Raw genomic sequence first — 21,935 nt, 5'->3', positions numbered from 1 at the left:
TTTTTATTTGCCCTGAAAGCTGTTAATATTTTCTCTTTGTTTTCAACAGATGTTCATCTAAAAGCCTGGCGACTGAAACCAGTTCTGTGGTGGGGAAGGCAGTGCATCTGTATGATCACATGACTCTTGATATGGATGCAGTCCTGTCAGACTTTGTTCGGTCCACAGGGGCAGAACCTGGTCTGGCAAGAGACCTGCTGGAAGGTGAGTTAAAGACTGAAGACCAAGTGTTGTTAACTGTTATGAGACTGTCTAATCTTCAGTGGAAAATATTTTAATGTTTCAGTGCTCATTTTCTTATTTGCTTTGTCGTATTGAATTTTATTTTTAGTGTTTGATATTTCTTGACTTAACTGTATGAAATTGAAGTGTGACTTTCTGATTGGCAATAATGGGCACACTTGTTTACTTTGCTGCCATGTTAACATGTTACAATACAAAATGTTATTTACAGTAGTGCACATTCTGTAAAAATGTAAAAGCACTGCGATTTTGAAAATGCTTTTTCTGACAGTAGATAGGGTTTGTGTGTGGTAATGTAGAATGAAATTGCTTTGTCTCTTAGTTCCATTCTTAGTTTCTGCAAGGTGGTGTTATTACCTTCACAGCTGAGAATAGCTTTTTACATGTGGTTTGCATACCCAGCCTCTGAGGCCTTCACTAAATTGCTGCCAATCTCTCAGTCTGATGGCAGAATGATATTGGGACTTCACATTATTGACCCAGACATCAAACCTTGAGGGTTTTTTATCTCTTGGATTGGCACAGTTACTTTCTTATTCCTTTCAACTCATGATATTAAAAGCTGTAAGTCAATTCGCCTATTATGTGGTAATGTTTTGGGTGGGTTCATGGGGAATTAGACTGTGAGGGAACTGTTATCTAATCAGGTAAAACAAAATTACATGATTCTCTCTGAGGTCATCACCATTTGAGTTGAGTTTGTTCTGTGATAGGCAATCCACCCACATCAAACCTGCACTGTACCCAGCAGGAAGGGAAATTGCTGAAGTGGTTTATTATTGTCACATGTACTGAGGTACAGTGGAAAAACTGTTTTGCATGCCATCCATACAGACCATTTCATCACATCAGTACATTGAGGTGGTACATGGGAAAACAATAACAGAATGTAGAGTAGAGTGTTATAGTTACGGAGAAAGTGCAGTGCAGGCAGACAATAAGGTGCAAGGCCATAATGAGGTAGATTGTGAAGTCAAGAGTCCACCCTTATCATACTAGGGGACCGTTCAATAGTCTCATAACAGCGGGACAGAAGGTGTCCTTGAACCTAGTGGTATATGCTTTCAAGTTTTTCTATCTTCTGCCTGATGGGGTGGGGGGGGAGAAGAGATATTGTTTGAGGTGAGTGGGGTCTTTGATTATGTTGGCTGCTTTACTGACACAGCGAGGTGTAGACCGAGCCCACAGAGGGGAGGCTGGTTTCTGTGATATGCTGAGCTGTGTCCACAACTCTCTGCAGTTTCTTTTTGTCTCTGGCAGAGCAGTTGGCATACCAAGCTCTGACAACCTTGATTTCTGGCAACCTTGTGCTGGCCAAGGACACAATTGTCTATGTGTGGGACAAAGGGATGGGCATATGCCTGGTTAGCTTGGACCAGGAGAAGGCCTTTTGCAGAATATTGCACATGTACATGATGGATGTTTTCTCCAATATGAACTTTGCGGAGAGAATCAAGAATCAGATATAGCTGCTCTACAGAGACTTCAGTAGACCAGCCCAGTGGAAAACAGAAAGCTTCCCCATCAAACCTGGAATCCAATAAGGCTCCCAATCTCCTGTCTTGTTTATGTGTTGTATCCAGCCTTTCGATTGAGCTGCCAGAAATAATGATTTAAAAGCCATCTAGATAAGTACATGAGTAGAAGAGGTTTCGAGGGTTTTGGGCCAAATGTGGACAGATGGGACGAACTCACTGGGCAACACAGTCGACGTGGATGAGTTGGGCCGAAGGGCCTGTTTCCATGCTGTATGACTCTGTGACACAGGCATAAGAGGGGTGACAATACCAGGAAGTGGGTGCACCAAGATCAAAGCCTCTCTAAACATGGACGGTCACCTTCTTCTGCTTGGAGCCATGGTCGGTCAGCAGATTAATTAACATCCGTGACCAGTTTGAATTGGCCTCAGGAGCCAGAGTCAGTTGTAGCCAGAGTGAGGCCATGTCCTTTTGCAACAACTCCAACCAGTCCTCTGTACCCTTCTCCAGCAGGTCCAATTACCTGAAGGTGCTGGGAATCTGGTTTGCAGAAGTTGGAGCTTGTGGCAAGAAATGGCTGGAGCGGACAACCAAGATAAAACAAAAATTGGGAATGTGGGAGCCATGCTCCCTCTTGATGAAGGGCAAGAATCTGGTCATCAGGTGCAAGGTGCTCTCCGTGTAACTGCATGTGTCACAAGTGTACCTTGTACCCTCTTCCAGTGCAATGGCAGTAATCCAAGCCATCTTCCATTTCATCTGGAGATCCAGAATGGATTTTGTCCATTAGGTTGTGATGTGAAAAGAGGGAGAAACGTACCTAACCTAACCCTTATGTTGACCACCTTTGTGTATGGCTGCATCAAGCTATGTGTAGAGCTAGAGTACAGAACACTAACTGTCACTTTGTGCTGAGATTCTACTTGTGCTTGGTGTTGCAAATGATGGCCATGGCCTCATTGCTGCACCGTGTTCCGTTTAGTTGGGCCTTGTTGCACTAGTGTGCTTCATAGAAAAGTTTCTGCAGAAGAACATTTTTTGAGCACAAGTTCATCAGGTAGTGGTCAGTACGGAATGTCCTGGAAGCCCTGCAGGAAAAGGATACAATGGATTATGTAGATAGTTTCCTGAGCAGACCATCAGTCATTTGACAGAATGCCTTATGTCCAGAGCACTCAAGCAAGCACCGAGACCTTGCTTGGCCATCAGATCCTTCCTCCACAGCCAGAGTTTTACTCTTGCCGCAAGCTGCCCTTAAGATGGCTGCAGTGCAAACGAGATGATCATTCACCTTCTCATGGACGATATGATTGCCAAGAAGGTCTGGAAAACTATTCAGTGGTTCTTGTCAAGCTTCGATCCAGAAACTATGGAAAAGTCTGTGACCTAGGGCTGTTCCCAGGGATACATATGGAGACCAACATGAACAGTTATTGGACGATCATTAACTTAGTGAAAAATGCAGCGTAAGGAGATGTCTGCAAACAAATGCTGCCAACTGGCACTTTGCAGACTGCAGGAGGACATGCTGAGAGCTGCGCTAAAGCTCATTGTAGCCACCGCTAAGGATTTGTGGGGAAGGACCACAGTCTTGGGTCCTGCCACTGCTGGACATGGAGGGACTACGCCCTGTGTGAAAGCCTCTCAAACGCTTCACTAGTACATTGTTTGAGGAAACGAGTGGTGTTGATACATTGCAAGAGAATGTATTGAATTGATGGTACTGTAACTGCTAGCTACACACTACGAAATGAAGAGACAGTCGCTGGTTCGAAATCAGAAGTTGAATGAATGACAGGGGCGCAGTGCGCCTTTAATATCCGAAAACTTCCCGCGCTGACGTCACTTGCGGGTCACTTGACCTTCCCGCACGTGGGCTTTCCTAGCCCGACGATGGGGAATTGCAGGAATAAACGGTACCTATTGTTATGCATCCTTGATATATAATTGAGATGGCAGTTCTTTGGGCCAATATGACAAAGAACTGATGAAAAGTTACTATGTTAATCAGTTTTCATTCCCTATTTCACATTTCAAAGATCTGGAAGCTTAAATGTTTCCATATAGCAAAGAGGCAACTAACAATTTGTTCCCCCAATATTGAAATCTGACTCAACAAACAATCTGCTGGAGGAACTCAGTGGGTCGAACAGCATCTGTGGGGCGAGAAAGGAATTGTCAACATTCTGGGTCGAGACCCTGTATCAGGACTGAGTGTGGAGAGAGGAGATGGTCAGTATAAAGAGGAGAGGAGCCCGAGGTGATTGGTGGACTGATGCCAGTTCGGGGAGATGAGAGGGGGTGAAGTTGGGAGACAGTTGAAGGTGGATGAAAAATGGAGGCAGACAGAAAAAAATGGGAGGCAGATGGGGTGAGGTGGGAGTGGGAGTGTGAAAGTCGGAGACAGCTGTTGGAGGGTGATAAGCAGGAATACAAAGAGCTACATGTTGGAATCTGATAAGTAAAGGAGGTGATAACGGGAACCATAGGGGAGCAGTGAATGGCAGATGGAACCGGAACCGGAACCAGAACCAGAACCAGAACCAGATAGGGGAGGTGGAGAGAAGCCTGTGAATGAACTTGTTCTTACCCTGAACAACTTCTTTTTTGACTCATCTCATTTCCTACTAATCCAAGGTGTAGCCATGGGCATGCGCATGGGCCCAAGTTATGCCTGTCTTTTAGTTGGTTTGGTGAAGAAGTTCCTGTTCCAAACCTTCTCCAGTACCACTCCCCAACTCATGCTTCGTTAAATTGATGACTGCATTGGTGCTGCTTCTTGCACCTGTGCAGAACTCATCAATTTTATCACCTTCACCACTAAATTCCACTCTGCTCTCAAATTCACACGGACCATTTCTGACACTTCTATCCCTTTTCTAGATCCCTGTGTCTCCATCTCAGGAGACAAACCATCCACTGATATTTATAGAAACATAGAAAAACTACAGCACAATTCAGGCCCTTCGGCTCACAAAGCTGTGCTGAACATGTCCCTACCCTAGAAATTACTAGGCTTACCCATAGCCCTCTATTTTTCTCAGCTCCATGTAACTGTCCAACAGTCTCTTAAAAGACCCTATCGTATCCGCCTCCACCACCGTTGCCGGCAGCCCATTCCACGCATTCACCACTCTGAGTAAAAAAAACTTACCCCTGACATCTCCTCTATACCTACTCCCCAGCACCTTAAAACCTATGTCCTCTTATGGCCACCATTTCAGCCCTGGGGAAAAGCCTCTGACCACCTATCCGATCAATACCTCTCATCATCTCATATACCTCTGTCAGGTCTCCCCTCATCCTCTGTCGCTCCAAGGAGAAAAGGCCAAGTCCCCTCAACCTGCTTTCATAAGGCATGGTCCGCATTCCAGGCAGCATCCTAGTAAATCTTCTCTGCACCCTTTCTATGGCTTCCACATCCTTCCTGTAGTGAGGTGACCAGAACTGAGCACAGTGCTCCAAGTGGGGTCTAACCAGGGACCTATATAGCTGCAACAATACCTCTCGGCTGCTAAATTCAATTCCCCGATTGCTGAAGGACAATACATCATATGCCTTCTTAACTACAGAGTCAACCTGCGCAGCCGCTTTGAGCGTCTTATGGACTCGGACCCCAAGATCCCTCTGATCCTCCACACTGCCAAGAGTCCTACCATTAAGACTATATTCTGCCATCAAATTTGACCTACCAAAATGAACCACTTCACGCTTATCTGGGTTGAACTGCATCTGCCACTTCTCAGCCCAACTTTGCATCCTATCTATGTCCCTCCGTAACCTCTGACTTTAAACCAACTGACTCCCACAGCTACCTAGGCAACACCTCTTCCCACCCTGTCTCTTATAAGGATGCCATCCCAGTTTCTCCATCTCTGGCCATTCCAGGACATCTGAAATGCATTTCTTTTTCATCTCCACTATTTCTTTTATTTTTGTTCTCACCCCACCTCCCTCCCGACAGAACAGAGATAGAATTCCCCCTCACCTTTCACTCTACAAGTGTCTGCATCCAGCATATCTTCCTCCTTCATTTTTCCCAGCTGCAATGAGATCTTAACACTAGCCACATCTTCTCCTCCCTACCTCTTTCAGCCTTCCCCAGGGATCTCTACCTCCATGGCTCACCAGTTTGCTCATACCTCCCTACCCACCCCTCCCTAACCCCCGGCACTTTTCCCCTGCTGTTGCAGGAGGTGCAACTAACACTTGTTCTTGCCGGAGGTGTAACACTTGCTTCGAAGAGGCTGGTCATGGCAAGCATAACTCCAGCCTTTTGAAATCCTTGACCCACTGCAATTCACCTACCACCAAAACAGGTTTATGGTGGACACTATCACCTTGGCCCTGCACTCATCTCTGGAGAATCTGGACAGTAAAGACACCTACGTTGGATGATTGTTTATTGACTACAACTCCACCTTCAATACTGTAATTCCAAGCAAACCCATCACCAAACTCTGAGACCTGGGACACAACACCTCCCTCTGCAGCTGAACCCTTGACTTCCTGACCAACAGACTGCAATTAGTGAGGATAGGCAGCAACACCTCCTCCACGATTATTCTCAGCACTGGTGCCCCACAAGGCTGCGTTCTCAGTCCCCAACTCTACTCCCTGTACACTCACGACTGCGAGGCCAGATACTACTCTAACGCCATCTACAAGTTTACAGATGATACCACTGTAGTGGGCTGTATCTCAAATATTGATGAGTCGGAATACAGGAAGAAGATAGAGAGCTTAGTAACATGATGTCATGACAACAACCTTTCCTTCCATGTCAGCAAAACAAAAGAACTGGTCATTCACTTCAGGAAGGGGGTGGTGCACGTGCACCTGTCAACATCAGCAGTGTTGAGATCGAGACGGTTGAGAGCTTCAAGTTCCTAGGATTGAACATCACCAATAGCCTGTCCTGGTCCACCACGTAGACACCACGGCCAAAAAAGCTCACCAGCACATCTACTTCCTCAGGAGGCTAAAGAAATTTGGCATGTCCCCTTTTACACTCACCAACTTTTATCGATGTATCGTCGAAAGCATCCTATCTGGATGCATCACTGTTTGGTATGGCAACTACTCTGCCTGGGACCACAAGAAAATGTAGAGAGTTGTGGACACAGCTCAGCACATCACGGAAACCAGCCTCCCCTCCATATACTTCTCGCTGGCTTGGTAAAGGAGCCAGCACAATCAAAGACCCTACCCACCCAGGGGACTCTCTCTTTTCCTCCCTCCCATCAGGGAGAAGACACAAAAACCTGAAAGCACATACGACCAGGCTCAAGGACAGCTTCTATCCCACTGTTATATGACTATTGAATGGTTCCCCGGTAAACCAGGTAATTACAGGCCGGTGAGCCTGACATCAGTAGTGGGTAAGTTATTGGAAGATGTTCTGAGAGATCGGATATACAAGTATTTGGACAGCCAAGGGCTGATTAAGGATATTCAGCATGGCTTTGTGCATGGTAGATCGTGTTTAACGAATCTTGTAGAGTTTTTCGAGGAGATTACCAAGAAAGTAGATGAAGGAAAGGCAGTGGATGTTGTCTACATGGACTTCAGTAAGGCCTTTGACAAGGTCCCCCATGGGAGGTTAGTTCAGAAGGTTCAGACACTAGGTTTCCATGGAGAGGTTGTAAACTGGATTCGAAATCGGCTGTGTGGGAGAAGACAGAGTGGTAGTGGATGATTGTTTCTCAGACTGGAGGCCTGTGACTAGTGGTGTGCCTCAGGGATCTGTGCTGGGACCATTGTTTTTTGTTGTCTATTATCAATGATCTAGATGATAATGTGGTAAATTGGATCAGCAAGTTTGCTGATGACGCTAAGATTGGAAGCGTTGTGGATAGCGAGGAAGGCTTTCAAAGCTTGCAGAGGGATCTGGACCAACTGGAAAAATGGGCCAGAAAATGGCAGATGGAATTTAATGCAGACAAGTGTGGGGTGTTGCATTTTGGAAGGACAAATCAAGGGAGGACAGACACAGTAAATGGTAGGGCATTGAGGAGTGCGGAGGAACAAAGGGATCTGGGAGTTCAGATACATAATTCCCTGAAAGTGGCGTCGCAGGTAGACAGGGTTGTAAAGAAGGCTTTTGGCATCCTGGCATTCATAAATCAAAGTATTGAGTATAGGAATTGGGATGTTATGGTGAGGTTGTATAAGACATTGGTGAGGTCAAATCTGGAGTATTGTGTGCAGTTCTGGTCACCTAACTATAGGAAGAATATCAGTAAGATTGAAAGAGTGCAGAGAAGATTTACCAGAATGTTGCCGGGTCTTCAGGAGTTGAGTTACAGGAGAAGATTGAACAGGTTAGGGCTTTATTCCTTAGAGCGTAGAAGAATGAGGGGAGATTTGATAGAGGTTTACAAAATTATGAGGGGTATAGACAGAGTTAATGCAAGTAGGCTGTTTCCACCTAGATTAGGAGAGATAAGTATGAGAGGACATGGCTTTAAGGTGAAGGGGGAAAGGTTTCGAGGGAACATTAGGGGGAACTTCTTCACTCAGAGAGTGGTGGGAGTGTGGAACGGGCTGCCATCTGATGTGGTAAATGCGGGCTCACTCTTAAGTGTATATTGGATAGATATGTGGACGGAAGAGGTCTGGAGGATTATGGACTGGGTGCAGGTAAATGGGACTAGCAGACTAAAGTTTGAGCACAAGACTAGAAGGGCCGAATGACCTGTTTTTTGTGCTGTCGTGTTCAACAGTTTTATCTTAAGTGAATTTTGTGCATCCGTATTTACTCTGTAGACTGACACAGAGACTATAGAACTGAGGCAAAAGAGTAGTGAGGTCATGGACTGTATCCGGATTATGGAAGAGGAGGTGCTTGCTATCATGAGGCGAATGAAGGTGGATAAATCCCCAGGGCCTGACAAGGTGTCCCCTCGGACCTTGTGGGAGGCTAGTGCAGAAATTGTAGGGGCCCTGGCAGAGATATTTAGAATGTCCTTGCCACGGGTGAGGTGCCAGAGGACTGGAGGATAGCTAATGTTCTGTTGTTTAAGAAAGGTTGTCAGAATAAGCCAGAAAATTATAGGCTGGTGAGTCTGATGTCAGTCATGGGTAAATTATTGGAAGGTATTCTAAGAGACAGGATATATAAGTATTTGGATAGACAGGGCCTGATTAGGGATTGTCAACATGGCTTTGTGCGTGGTAGGTCATGTCTAGCCAATCTGATAGATTTTCGAGGAGGTTACCAAGAAGGTCAATGAGGGAAAGGCGGTGGACGTTGTCTACATGGACTTTAGCGAGGCCTTTGACAAAGTCCCGCATAGGAGGTTGCTCCAGAAGATTAAGTTGCTTGACATTCAGGATGAAGCAGCCAATTGGATTCAACATTGCTTAGCGGGAGAAGCCAGAGGGTGGTAGTAGATGGTTGTCTCTCTACTGGAGGCCTTTGACTAGTGGTGTGACGCAGAGATCGTTGCTGGGCCCATTGTCGTTTATCATCTATATTAATGATTTAGATGATAATGTGGTAAACTGGATCAGCAAATTTGCAGATGTCACCAAGATTGAGGGGGGCAAGTGGACAGCGAGGGAGGCTATCAAAGCTTTCACCATGATCTTGACCAGCTAGGAAAACTGGCTTAAAAATGGCAGATGGAATTTAATGCAGACAAATGTGAGGTGTTGCACTTTGGGAGAACAAACCGGGGTAAGACTTGTGCAGTGAATGGTGTTGCTCTGAGGTGTGCGGTAGAACAAAGGGACCTGGGGATACAGATCCATAGTGCCTTGAAAGTGGCGTCGCAGGTAGATAGGGTCGTAAAGAGATCTTTTGGCACTTTGGCCTTCATAAATCAGGGCATTGAGTACAGGAGTTGGGATGTTATGTTGAAGTTGTATGAGACATTGGTGAGGCCGAATTTGGAGTATTGTGTGCAGTTCTGGTTACCTACCTACAGGAAAGATACAATAGATTGAAAGAGTGCAGAGAAAATTTACACGGATGTTGCTGGGTCTTGAGGACCTGAGTTATAGGGAAAGGTTGAATAGATGAGGACTTTATTCCCTGGAGTGCAGGAGAATGAGAGGAGATCTTGTAGAGGTACACAAAAAAAAGATAGGGTGAATGCATGCAGGCTTTTTCTCCTAAGGTTGAGTGAGACTAGAACTAGAGGACATAGGCTCAGGGTAAAATATTTAAGGGGAATCTGAGGGGAAACTTTTTCACTTAGAGGGTGGTGCAAGTGTGGAACAAGCTCCCAGTGGAAGTGGTAGATGTGGATTCAATTGTTACATTTAAGAGAAGTATGGATAGATACATGGATGGGATGGTTTGGAGGAATATGGTCTAAGTGCCTGTCAGTGGGACTAGGCAGAAGATCAGGTCGGCATAGACTAGATGGGCTAGAGGGCCTGTTTCTGTGCTGTAGTACTGTGTAACTCTAGTTTCAGGGGAACGTACCAGGGTATTGGGTTGGGGTGGGTAGGAAGGGGTAAATGGATGAGTAAGTGGTCTCTGTTTGAAAGCAGCAAGGGAGGAAGAGAGGAAGATGTGACTGGTAGTGGGATCCTGTTGGAGCTGGCAGAATTGACAAAGGTAATGGGGAGCTCTTTCTTGAGGAGTAGATGTACTGTCTGAAGACATTACACATTGAATTCCTACTGTACTTGCAAATATTTGAATCGAATAAGGAGGAGAAATATTTTCCATGCATCTGCATTGACAGCCCACTGAAAAGTGATTACCTTAATTGATTTATGTGCTTGGGGTAAGCTAACTGCATGTGTATGTTTGTATCTGTGCACCATACAAATTCTTACATATTTGTTCTTTATTTCTATATCTGCTGCTTACTTCAGTTTGTTTTGCATATAGTTGCTGTGAAATTATGTTCACTAATTAGTTTTTAAGGCATAAACTTTACATTTTTTAAGAATTCTTGTTTATACATGTTGAACATAAAATTAAGTTCAAAATTGCTTAATTTATTTCACAATGTTTGGACTTCTTTTAAATCATATAGTGACCTATAGGCCACACCTGGTAGGGGGTGGTGGATTTCTTCCCTAGTGGAATTTTAGAAAAAGCTTTCACAGTCATCGTCCCTGAAGCCAATCTACAATATTAGAATTGATTGAATTCTGGAGCACAGGTTTTGCAGTCATAATGATGGAAAGACTGCTGATTGTCATAATACTGAAACTAATAGCAAATTCTGAAGTACCAGCATGCACATTTAAAGGTGGAAATCCAGCAACTACTATGAGTAATTTCCTGCTCTTTCACAGACTTTTGTTTTATAGCCATCTTTAATGTAGCCAAGTGAAATCCGTTGTCTGATGAAAACTTAAAAGTACATACAAAATGTAAAATACCCTGCACCCAACCCTCCTCCTCTTCCCTCTGCCCCCACCTTCCTTGCCACATCCTCTCTCAGAGACAGGGGAAGCTGGAAGCCCTTTCTGAATTTTGCATTTCAGTGAGATCCCCCTTCATTCTTTTAAATTCCAAGAAATATACGTTCATTCTGCTCAGTCTTTCCTGTATATAGCTGCCTGAGCCTGATAATTAATTCTGTGAACTTTTCTGCACTGCCCCCAGGGCAAGTATAACTTTCCTCAAATTAGAAGACAATAACTGCCAAAGGTGTGGTCACATCAAAGCCATGAACCGTTGTAACAAGAGTTCTTTGCCCTTGTATTCCACCCTCCTTGCATTGAAGTTATCATATCATACAGGTTTTTATTTAAACAAATAGACAGCTTTGTAGTGAACTGCATTTTCTCATTGATTCTGAACTTTTTTTAAAATAGCATGTAATCCTGATCTAGTCTCCAGTGGGTTTGTATCTTTAATTAATGACCATGGCTGGTCATGAATGGATAGCATGTTGATGATATTTAAATAAGGACTAATGTATAATTTCATATTTGTAGGTAAGAATTGGGATCTGAGTGCAGCGCTCAATGACTTTGAACAACTTAGGCAAGTTCACACTGGGAACTTGCCTCGTGTGTTCAATGAAGGAAGCTTCTACAAGCAACAAGAGAAAGAACAATCCAATCAGGTGAACAAGTGTGAGCAGAGACAGGATGAGATTGCTCAAGGTAATATGGTTTCCCCTGTGTTCCTACAAGCATTTTTGAATCATTTTAAAGATATTTCATTGTTTACCTGGTGTCTCTACAACTGGAGTTACAAGTAGAAATGGAAAATATTCTAAATTCATAGTAGATCTATTGGCATCAAACAACAACTCAAAATAAACCCTTCTCCACTTTTTCATTGATTACCGTCTAGTTTACATTGTGACAGATTGCTGAGCACTAGTCCTTCATCTGGGAGCTGAGTAAAATTTTAAGCATTATTTTAAGCAACTTAAGCAATGTCACCCAGGGAGCCTGACCCATGTGAATGAAGAAAACTTCTCCAAGTACGACCAGGTAAATGTAAGTGATCTTGTTTGGAAAAGCAGAGTACTACAGCTCAACATCAGAATAGAAAATGTTGGAAATACTTAGCAAGTCGGGCTACGTGTGTGGAAAGAGAAACAGTTACGTTTTCAGGTCAATGACTGCCACTTAATCGAATTTATCCACTTTACATCCTGATAAATCATATTCTACAGAATATCGTGGCAGTGCAGTTGTTCATTTAATAGACAGAGACTTGGCTAACAATTAAAACCAAGTTCATATCTCACCAGGCAGCCTTGGAATTTAAAATCAGTTAATAATCTTGAATTTGTGAAAGAGATCTAGTTATTAGTAATGAAGACTACAAATTTACCAGATTGCTGTAATTTCAGGGAGGAAATCTGCTATGTGGTTGTCCCTATTAAATGCCCTCTGAAATGTTCCAGCCACTCAGTTGAAGGTAATTAGGGATGAACAATAATTGCTGTCCTTGCCAGGGAGGCCCAGACCCCAAAACATTAATGATTTTAAAAATACTGTCAAAATGGCTTTATTCTGAATCAATGAGGCCTATTCCTGAACATCCAATGGGTATTGACACTGAAAGAAATTGCACACTGGGAAATCGTAACCCCATAAACACAGCTTTCTTGCTGATGCTGCAGAACTTTTTCTCATGTCTTCAAATTACTTAGGAACGCAGAGCTCTTAAATAATAGGATTATTAGCAAGAATTAATTAGGACATTGTTTAATCCAAAACTATTCAATCTGTTCTTTCACAACTTTGCATGATCTTTATATAGGTTTAAGCTAAATGTTTTCATGATTTCTATACTCTAAATCAATTAATATTTTACTTGCAAGTGGCATTGGCCAACAAAATGCACATTTAAACAAGTCTATCATTTAATCAAAAGCATCTCTGGTGTGCAAAACGCAAAGAAAAATTGTAACTGTTGGAAATCTAAAACAAATCCAGAAGATGCTGGAAACACACAGCAAGTCAGGCAGCATCTGTGCAGAGTAGAACAAAGGGTTAATTTGGTAATTTGACAAAATATTCTCCAATTTTAGATATTCATCCTGGGAAAACTACCAATTTCTCTTCTATCCACAGATGCTGTTCTCTTGCTGATTGTTTCCAGCTTTGAATAGTTTTATTTCATGACGTGCATTGCTATTTCTAAACCCTTGTATTCTTTGGAATACCTTGATGAACAGAGGTCCTTGTAAAGACTAATGACCCATGAATGTCACGTCATTTTAAAAAGTGAATAAAATCTCTAAATCTGGATTGTCACAGGAGTGTAATTTCGTCTGTTACTGCAGTGATTGCTGTCATGTGCTAGTGCACTGCATCCTAGATTCAACTACACATAATTGATTTAAAAGCACTAACTTGAAGATCTATTTATCACTAACATCTGGCCTGCCTACGGAAACAATTGCATTTTGCTGACTGTTTTCTATGTCAATTCTCTGGTTTTGATTGCTCCTGTGTAATTGTGATGTGTTTTGCTGGATTTACCTTTTCACTATAAGCTGGTTGCTGATTCTAGGCCTTTCCTAGCCAATCAGATTTTGCAGTTTTGGTACGTTATAATTGATTGTCTTTTCCCATTCAATATAGAAAAACGCCTCTCACGAGGAATTTCTCATGCAAGTTCAGCTATTGTGTCCTTGGCTCGCTCACAAGTGGCAAATGAATGCAGTAGTGAACAGTTTCCTTTAGAGATGCCCATTTATACATTCCAGCTGCCTGATTTAAATGTCTATAGTGAAGATTTCCGCAGCTTTATTGAAAGAGATTTGATTGAACAATCGACAATGGTAGCCTTGGAACAGGCAGGTGAGAAAATCCCTTTAATTTAGTTTTTGAGATTTCTGGTCAGCTGACATGAGGTGCAGATGATATTTGGTGTATAAAATTATGACAACAGGTTGTTAGGATCACTGCTGTTTGCCATATACATAAATGATGTGGAATCATATGATATGCATGTCAAAATTTGAAGCTGTTACAAAATCAAATGATGTAGTTAATAAAATGGTGGGCTGCACTAAAATATAGGAAAAATATATATTCAAGTTCTGCAAGTATATAGCAAATTAAATTCTGAGTCATAGTGAGATACAGCACAGAAACAGGCCCCTCAGCCCACTGAGTCTGCATCAACCATCAAGCACACATTTACACCAATCTACATTAATCCCATTTTTATTCTTCCCACATTGCCATCAGCTCTCCTCAGATTCTACCACTCACCTACACACTAGGGGCAATTTACAGTGGCCAATTAACCTACCAACCTGTATGTCTTTAGGATGTGGAAAGAAACCAGAGCTCCCAGAGGAAACTCATGTGGTCACATGGAGAATGTACAAACTCCACACAGGCAGCACCAGCAGTCTGGCATTGTGAAGCAGTGACTCCACTGGCTCAACATAGTGCAGTGTAAAGTGACATAACTTGTTAGGCGGAATAGAGGCCCCAGACCTCAACAGGTGAGAAACTGAATATAGTTTAGTAACAGAAGTGTAGAGGTACAAACACGTAAATTACCAGAAGTAATAATGGCAGCTGACAAGGCAAAAATGCAATACATGCCCAATTTATTTTGAACTTTGGTTAGATCATATATGGGGTATTGTTTACAGTCTAAATTTTCTTTTGACAAAAGGAACAATGAATCTTTGGAGGAAGTATAAAATATACTTAAGGATATTACCAAGAAAGATTGAGAAGGTTAAGCCACTTTCTTCTTGGACGATAAAAAAAATTGATAAAAGACATAAACTATGAAAGGCTTTAATGGGATGGAGATGAAGAAGCCAAAGACCCTCTGGTCCAGACTTGCTTACAAGTGGAAATAGTTTCTATGTCTCAAATTGAGTTTATTGTCGTATGCACAAGTACATGTATGCACAGGTGCAACGAAAAACTTGCTTGCAGCAGCATCACAGGCACATAGCATCAGGTTAGCAGCATTCACAAGAAAAACATAAATTAAACAAAAATTATACACAATTTTTACAAGAAAAAACACAATTAGAACAAAAAAAATCAATTTTAGTGCAAAGTGGTCATAATGTTACTAAACTGTAATGATTAGGGTTTTGCCAGTTGGTTCTAGAACAGCACTGAATGGTTGAAGGGAAATAGCTGTTGTTGAACCTCGGGGTGAGTGACTTCAGGCTTCTGTACTTCCCGCCCAATGGCAGCTGCAAGAAGATGGCATGACCTGGATGGTGGGGATCTTTGATGATGGACATTGCCTTCTTGAGGTAGCATCCTATCTGGATGTATCACGGCTTGGTACGGCAACTGCTCTGCCCAGGACTGCAAGAAGCTGCAGAGAGTTGTGGACAGCCCAGCGCATCACGGACACCAGCCTCCCCTCCTTGGACTCTGTCTTTACCTCTGATTGTCTTGGTGAAGCAGCCAGCATAATCAAAGACCCCACCCACCCGGGACATTCTCGCTTCTCTGCTCTTCCATCGGGTGGAAGATACAGGAGCCTAAGGGCACGTGCCACCAGACTTAAGGATAGCTTCTACCCCACCGTGATAAGACTATTGAATGGTTCCCTTACACAATGAGATGGACTATGACCTCATGATCACCTTGTTGTGACCTTGCACCTTATTGCACTGCACTTTCTCTGTAGCTGTGATACTTTACTCTGTACTGTTATTGTTTTTACCTGTACTACATCAATACACTCTGTACTAACTCAATGTAACTGCACTGTGCAACGAATTGACCTGTATGATTGGTTTGTAAGACAAGCTTTTCACTGTACCTTGGTACAAGTGACAATAATAAACCAATACCAATACCTCCTGTGGATAACTACCAGTGGTGGGAGGGCTCTGCCCGTGATGTATTGGGCAGAGTCCACTACTCTCTGCATGTGTGTTATATCAACTTCATTTCAAATAATGTAAAATTTATGGCATGTATATTTGCTGGAATTTGCAATGGTTGAAGCAGAGAGCATTAACACAAGGGGAAGTTTGTGGTATAGATGTGAAGGAAAAGGATAGAGGGAGCAGCAAGAGGTTGTTAGAATGACAAAGGTTCTGTGTGGAATTTAAAGCTGCAGCTTAGGCCAAATAACGAAGATCCAAAATTGTTCTGCAAATAGAGGAGTGACTGCATGTTTAACAAAATTTATTTGGATATTAATAAAATATTTTAGATATTTTCTTTGGGAGAAGAATTAGCCAATAATTCAATTATCTATCACCACAGATAAACCTGGTAGAATTTTTTTATAGCTAAAAGAGTTGACAGGGGCATGTTTATGGATGTTGCTTATGTGGATTTCAGAAGGCATTTAATTTAGTCCCTCATAAGAGACTGATAGCTATAGTTAAATCTCGTTGATTCCAATTTATGCACATTGCTATGTAAATAACTCAAGATTTTATTAAGTGATGTACCACAAGTATCTGTGTTGGGGCTGAAGCTATTCCTCATAATTAAATATTACAGTATATACTATCTGGATGATAGGATAGGAAGCCACAGATTCTATTTTGTAAGTGAACCCATGATTGGGGGATTGTCAAAGCACTACATTACAAAAGGGTATTAATGGATTAAATGAATGGGCAAAACTAAGGCAAATTAATTTCAGTGTGGACAAATTCCTTCAGAATTAAAAAAGGATAGAACAGATAGAACACTTTAACAGTTTACCATCGTGGACAAAACAGCTATTGCTTTTGGTATCCCCTCCATGTTCCCTTCTTCCATGTTCCCTGTTTTTAACATGGCAGCAGTGTGCACCATCTATAGTCATATGCCAATTTCTCCTCATCTTCATCCTAAATGTCTTAACTCAGGCCTACGACCTCAGCCACCAAGAAGGATAAGGGTGGTAGGTGCATGGGAACACCACTATGTGAAGGATCTCTTCTTAGCCTTATTCTATCCAGACTTGGACAGGTATCACTGTTCCTTCGTCTTGAAACTCCCTATCCAGCAACACTGAGGGTACCTGCAGGTGAACAACTGCAGCAATTCAAGAAGGCAGCTCATCGGCACCTTCTTGAAGAGTTTGGCATGGACATTAAATGCATGCTTTGCCAGTGGCACCCTCATCCTATAAATGAGTAAGAAAAACCAAAACGAAGGGCCAAATGACTGTCCTGTTTTAGAATATGATCCTGTAACAGTTTCAAGGGAGTTCACCCTCCTGTAGTTTCATCCAAAGCCTAAACTACACCAGTCAGCTGTTTATTGCATGTAACCATTTAGGAGGCAATTCTAAAAGATAGATCATGGAATCTGTTTCAACTTCGATCATATTTCTTATAATAAAAGAAATAGGAGGAAGTGTGGGCCATTCAGCAATAGGATAATTCTGCTTTCTCCCTATACCTCTTGATGCCTTTTGTGTCTCGAAATCTACATCTTAAATATGTTCATTGACTCTGCCTCCATAGTCTTTTGTGGCAGAGAATTCCACAGTCCTCTGAGTGAAGAAATTTCTCCTCATCTTAGTCCTAAGTGTCTTACCCCATATCCTGACACTATGATTCTTGGTTCTAGAAGTGTGTGTATTTAAAGCTGTCGACTTGAGAATATAAACTTCATCCTTGTGGTTTACCACTAGTGACTGCTATCAGCCCCTGGGTGTTTGTCAGCTTCATTATTCTCCAATATTTTTAATAATTTCCTTAACTTCTTCCTTTTCATTAGACTCTTGGTACCCTGTCATTTCTGGGAAGTTACCTGTACCATGAAGATAGAACCAAAGTAGTTGCTTAATTGCCCCACCATTTCTTTGTTTCCCATTAAAAATTCTCTTGTTTCGGACATCACTTTTATGATATATAGAAGCTTTTACAGTCCACTTTATTATTCTTTGCAAGTTTACTCTCACTCTATTTTTGTGCTCTCATTCAAACTCTAGGTTCATTTTTTTTTGCGGAGCTGAATTCCAAACCTGGGCCAATGCCCAGGCTTGCTATTCTTTCTGGCAACTTTATATAACTCTTCTTTGAATCGAATACAGTCTTTAACTACCTTTGTTAGCCGTGGTTGGTTTGCCCTTTGTGTTTTTCTGCCAGAAAGAATGTATAGCTATTGTACTTTCATTAGCTATCCAGCATCATTGCTTTCAGTGTCATTGTTCTAAATTCCATTTAATTTGGAATAGAAAATAACATTAGAACATAGAACATTACAGCACAGTACAGGCCCTTTGGCCCACAATGTTGTGCCAACATTTCATCCTGCTCTAAGATCTAGCTAACTTTTCCATCCCACATAGCCCTCTATTTTTCTATTTTCCATGTGCCTATCTAATGCATCTGCCTCCATCATCTCCGCCGGCAGTGCGTTCCACATACCCACCACTCTGTGCGGGAAAAACTTACCTCTGACATCCCCCCCAAACCTTCCTCCAGTCACCTTAAAATTATGCCCCCTCATGTCAGCCATTTTCACCCTGGGAAAAAGTCTCTTGACTGCCCACTCGATCCTTGCCTCTTATCATCTTGTACACCTCTATCAAGTCACTTCTCATCTTCCTTCGCTCCAAAGAGAAAAGCCCTAGCTCTCTCAACCTATCCTCATAAGACATGCTCTCCGATCCAGGCAATATTAATTGCAAAAAATATTAACTGCATTGAAACAAATCAAATCAGTGTAAGTTTACATTCAAAGCTACTGTTATACCTGCAAATTCTCCATTCTCCATATTTGTTCCAAAAATAAAACCCATGACATAGCCTTTTTTTATCACCAATTTCACACTGTACTACAGAATCAATCTGGAAAAATACAACATTTTCAACAAACAGATAAACGACCAGATAATTTATTGTGGGTTGATGAAAAAAGAATGCTCACCCGAACACTGAAAAGACTTCACTGTTGTGCTATTGTACTACCCTACATCTTATTTCAAGTTCCTTGAATACCGTTTCAAAATATTACTTGTAGAAAATCTACCTAATTCACAATTTGAATGAATTAGCGCTGCTTCTACTGTCTTCCTGGAGAATTTGGTCCATAGATGATGATTTGTTGACTGAAATATTGTACCTGCAGATCAGCTTTTAATTTAAAACCATTCAAGCCAATTGATTTCCTTTCTGTTGTTACTTTATCCACAAGCCTGACATTTATTTTTTATCTAAAGTACTTGGTGTGGTGGAGCACAACAGTTCCTCTGTAATCTGCTGTGGAGATAGGAAAATCCGTTCAGCAGAACACACGTTGCTATTAAGACTGTGATATATTTGTCTTGGAAGATAATGGTGTCAGGGTTCCACTCATTTTGTTATATTTCTAATTCAACCAAAGTCTAGATTATGTACTCATCAGGCTTTAAAGTACTGCTTTGATTTGGAGAGAAACAGGATGATTTTCGTGGTAGGCAGTTTTTGCATTTTGGGAAAACTTGGATAAGTAGAGGTCAGAAACTTGAGTGAAGAAATAAATTTCTTTGAAATTTGCCATACCATTGTCCCAGACATGGATGAATTTTTTTTTGCTAAGAAACCCACCACTGAGAATCTGCTTTATATTGCTATGTTCTAGCACTGAAGGATGTTTAAAGTGTGCCGTATTTTGACTAGTTAATGTTCAACAGCCAGTTACAGAATTTCCTCAGACTACTGAAACTCAGTGCCGATTTCCCAGAGTTTTTAATCATCCCACTGAAGATTTGGTCAAGAGCTGAATGCTGAGTTTCTGAGTGAGGTTTTGTTTAACAACAAGAGTTCAAGCAAATATTTTTTAAGGAAAATAATTTCTAGCAACTTTCAAAGTCAAAATCAAGTTTATTGTCATATGTACGAGTACCTGAATGCACAGAGCAATGAAAAACTTACTTGCAGCAGCATCACCACAGGCATGTAGCATCATAGGAGCAGCCTTCTCAAGAAAAAAAACATAAACTAAACATAAATTATACAAGAAATGACAATTTGAACAAAATGTCCATTTTAGTTCTAAGTGGTCACAGTGTTGCTAAACTGTAGTGATTAAGGTGGATAGCCAGCAAATACCCTAATGTCAGAAGAACATCTGAGTAGAAGCAGGAAAAGGCCATTTGACCTCTTGTGCCAGCTTTGCCATCTTTGAGAACGCAGAATTCCCTTGCTGAAAATTTTCTTGAACTTGCCCCGTACTCCTTTTTCCCTTAATATCTAAAAATCAATCCATCTCTGCCTTGAATATACTTAGTGACTGAGTCTCCACAGTACTCTAGGATAGCAAATGCTAAAGATTCACCACCCCTTTGGTAACAAAATTTCTTCTTATCTCAATCCTATATGTCCAGCAACTCCTGGTTTTAGACACTCCAGCCAGGATTGTCTTAGATAGACACATGAATGATAGAGAAATGGAGGGCTATGTGGGAGGGAAGGGTTAGATAGATCTTCGGGCAAGATAAAATATCGGCACAACATTGTGGGCTGAAGGGCCTGTACTGTGCTGTAATGTTCTATGTTCAGCCAGGAGGTGCCTGAAGTCCTGAAGAACCAATCTGATGAATCTTCGCTCTGCTCCCTTTATCATGAGCACATAAAACTCTGATAACCTGCTATCCAACTATCCAGAAATCCCAGTGTTTGGCATCTGGCTCACCAGCTGATGTCTCCCACATTCCCTTCTGCTCAACAGAACCCCAGTCCTGCCCTCCCTTCTGCTCACTGGGTTCACTGGAAAATTTATGATTCAAGAGTGTAACATACAACAGTCTGTAAAACCTGCTCATTTTTCACCACAAAGTGTCAAGCATGTCAGATTAACAGAGTTTTATTGTATATCCTTGGGTAGGGAGACATACCTGTTCACAATATTCCAAGTGGGGTCTCACCAGGGTTTAATATAATTGAGCAAGACATCTTGCTTTAAAGATGAGCATAGAGTTTATAGTCCTAATTTCTTGCTGAACTTGCATATTTGGTGATTTGTGTTCAAGGAGCAAATTAGGCTATTCGGCCCGTCGTGTCTGCTGCACCATCAATCATGGCTGATTTCATTTTTGGTGTTTAAAATATAGCGTTTCTTTGGAATCAGACAGAAATGGTGCTTGCTGCATCCACTTTCCAGGTTTTTTTTAAAGATAGTTTTGCATCTCCAGTACAAATATATGAAAGTTAAGTAAAACAGCCACTACTCTTCTAACTCTTCAAAGACCATATGATGCCTATTAAAAGTCCTCATATATAATCAATACACCATAGCCATCATTATTTTCAGCTGCTGAAACTTCAAGCTCCATAATTCCCTCAGACATTCCTTTACCAGGTTTACCAGGATGTTACCTGGAATTGGAGATCATGTCTTATGAGGATAGGTTGAGTGAGCTGGGGCTTTTCTCTTTGGAGAGGAGGAGGATGAGAGGTGACGATAGAGGTGTAAAAGATGATGAGGCATAGATCGAGTGGACTGTCAGAGACTTTTTCCCAGGGCAACAATGACTAATACGAGGGGACATAATTTTAAGGTGATTGGAGGAAGGTGTAAAGGGGATGTCAGGGGTAATTTTTTTTTACACACAGTGGTGAGTGCGTGGAACGCACTGCCGGCAGAGGTTGTGCAGGCAGATACATTAGGGGCATTTAAGAGAATCTTAGATAGACACATGAATGATAGAAAAATAGGCGGCTTTGTGGGAGGGAAGGGTTAAATAGATTTTTGAGCAGGATAAAATGTCAGCACAACATCGTGGGCCAAAGGGCCTGTACTGTGCTTGTTGTGCCCTCTGTTCTAAAACCCATTTCTTTCCCTATCTACTGAAATATTGCCTGGCTGTGTCAAAGTTTGTTTCCCTGTAAAATATTCAGAGCATTT

The 21,935-nt window shown here is 41.9% G+C and overlaps 1 protein-coding gene across 3 annotated transcripts in view; it reads left to right on the top strand.

Moving 5' to 3' along the window:
• Nucleotides 1-21,935, top strand: part of otud7a (OTU deubiquitinase 7A) — a 183,858-nt gene that overhangs the window by 109,621 nt on the left and 52,302 nt on the right. For 2 of the 3 annotated variants that reach the window (XM_052042642.1, XM_052042641.1), the window contains exons 2-4: nucleotides 50-204; nucleotides 11,631-11,801; nucleotides 13,743-13,961. In XM_052042642.1, the coding sequence (XP_051898602.1) occupies nucleotides 120-204; nucleotides 11,631-11,801; nucleotides 13,743-13,961 (475 nt within the window). In that variant the 5' untranslated portion in view covers nucleotides 50-119. The remainder of the gene's footprint in view (nucleotides 1-49; nucleotides 205-11,630; nucleotides 11,802-13,742; nucleotides 13,962-21,935) is intronic. The other variant, XM_052042643.1, reaches the window with a different exon arrangement.

The sequence above is a fragment of the Pristis pectinata genome, chromosome 32 (assembly GCF_009764475.1).
Source record: "Pristis pectinata isolate sPriPec2 chromosome 32, sPriPec2.1.pri, whole genome shotgun sequence".
Taxonomy (NCBI): domain Eukaryota; kingdom Metazoa; phylum Chordata; class Chondrichthyes; order Rhinopristiformes; family Pristidae; genus Pristis; species Pristis pectinata.
Note: the sequence above shows the minus strand (reverse complement) of the source record. Positions and strands in the feature narration are given on the sequence as shown.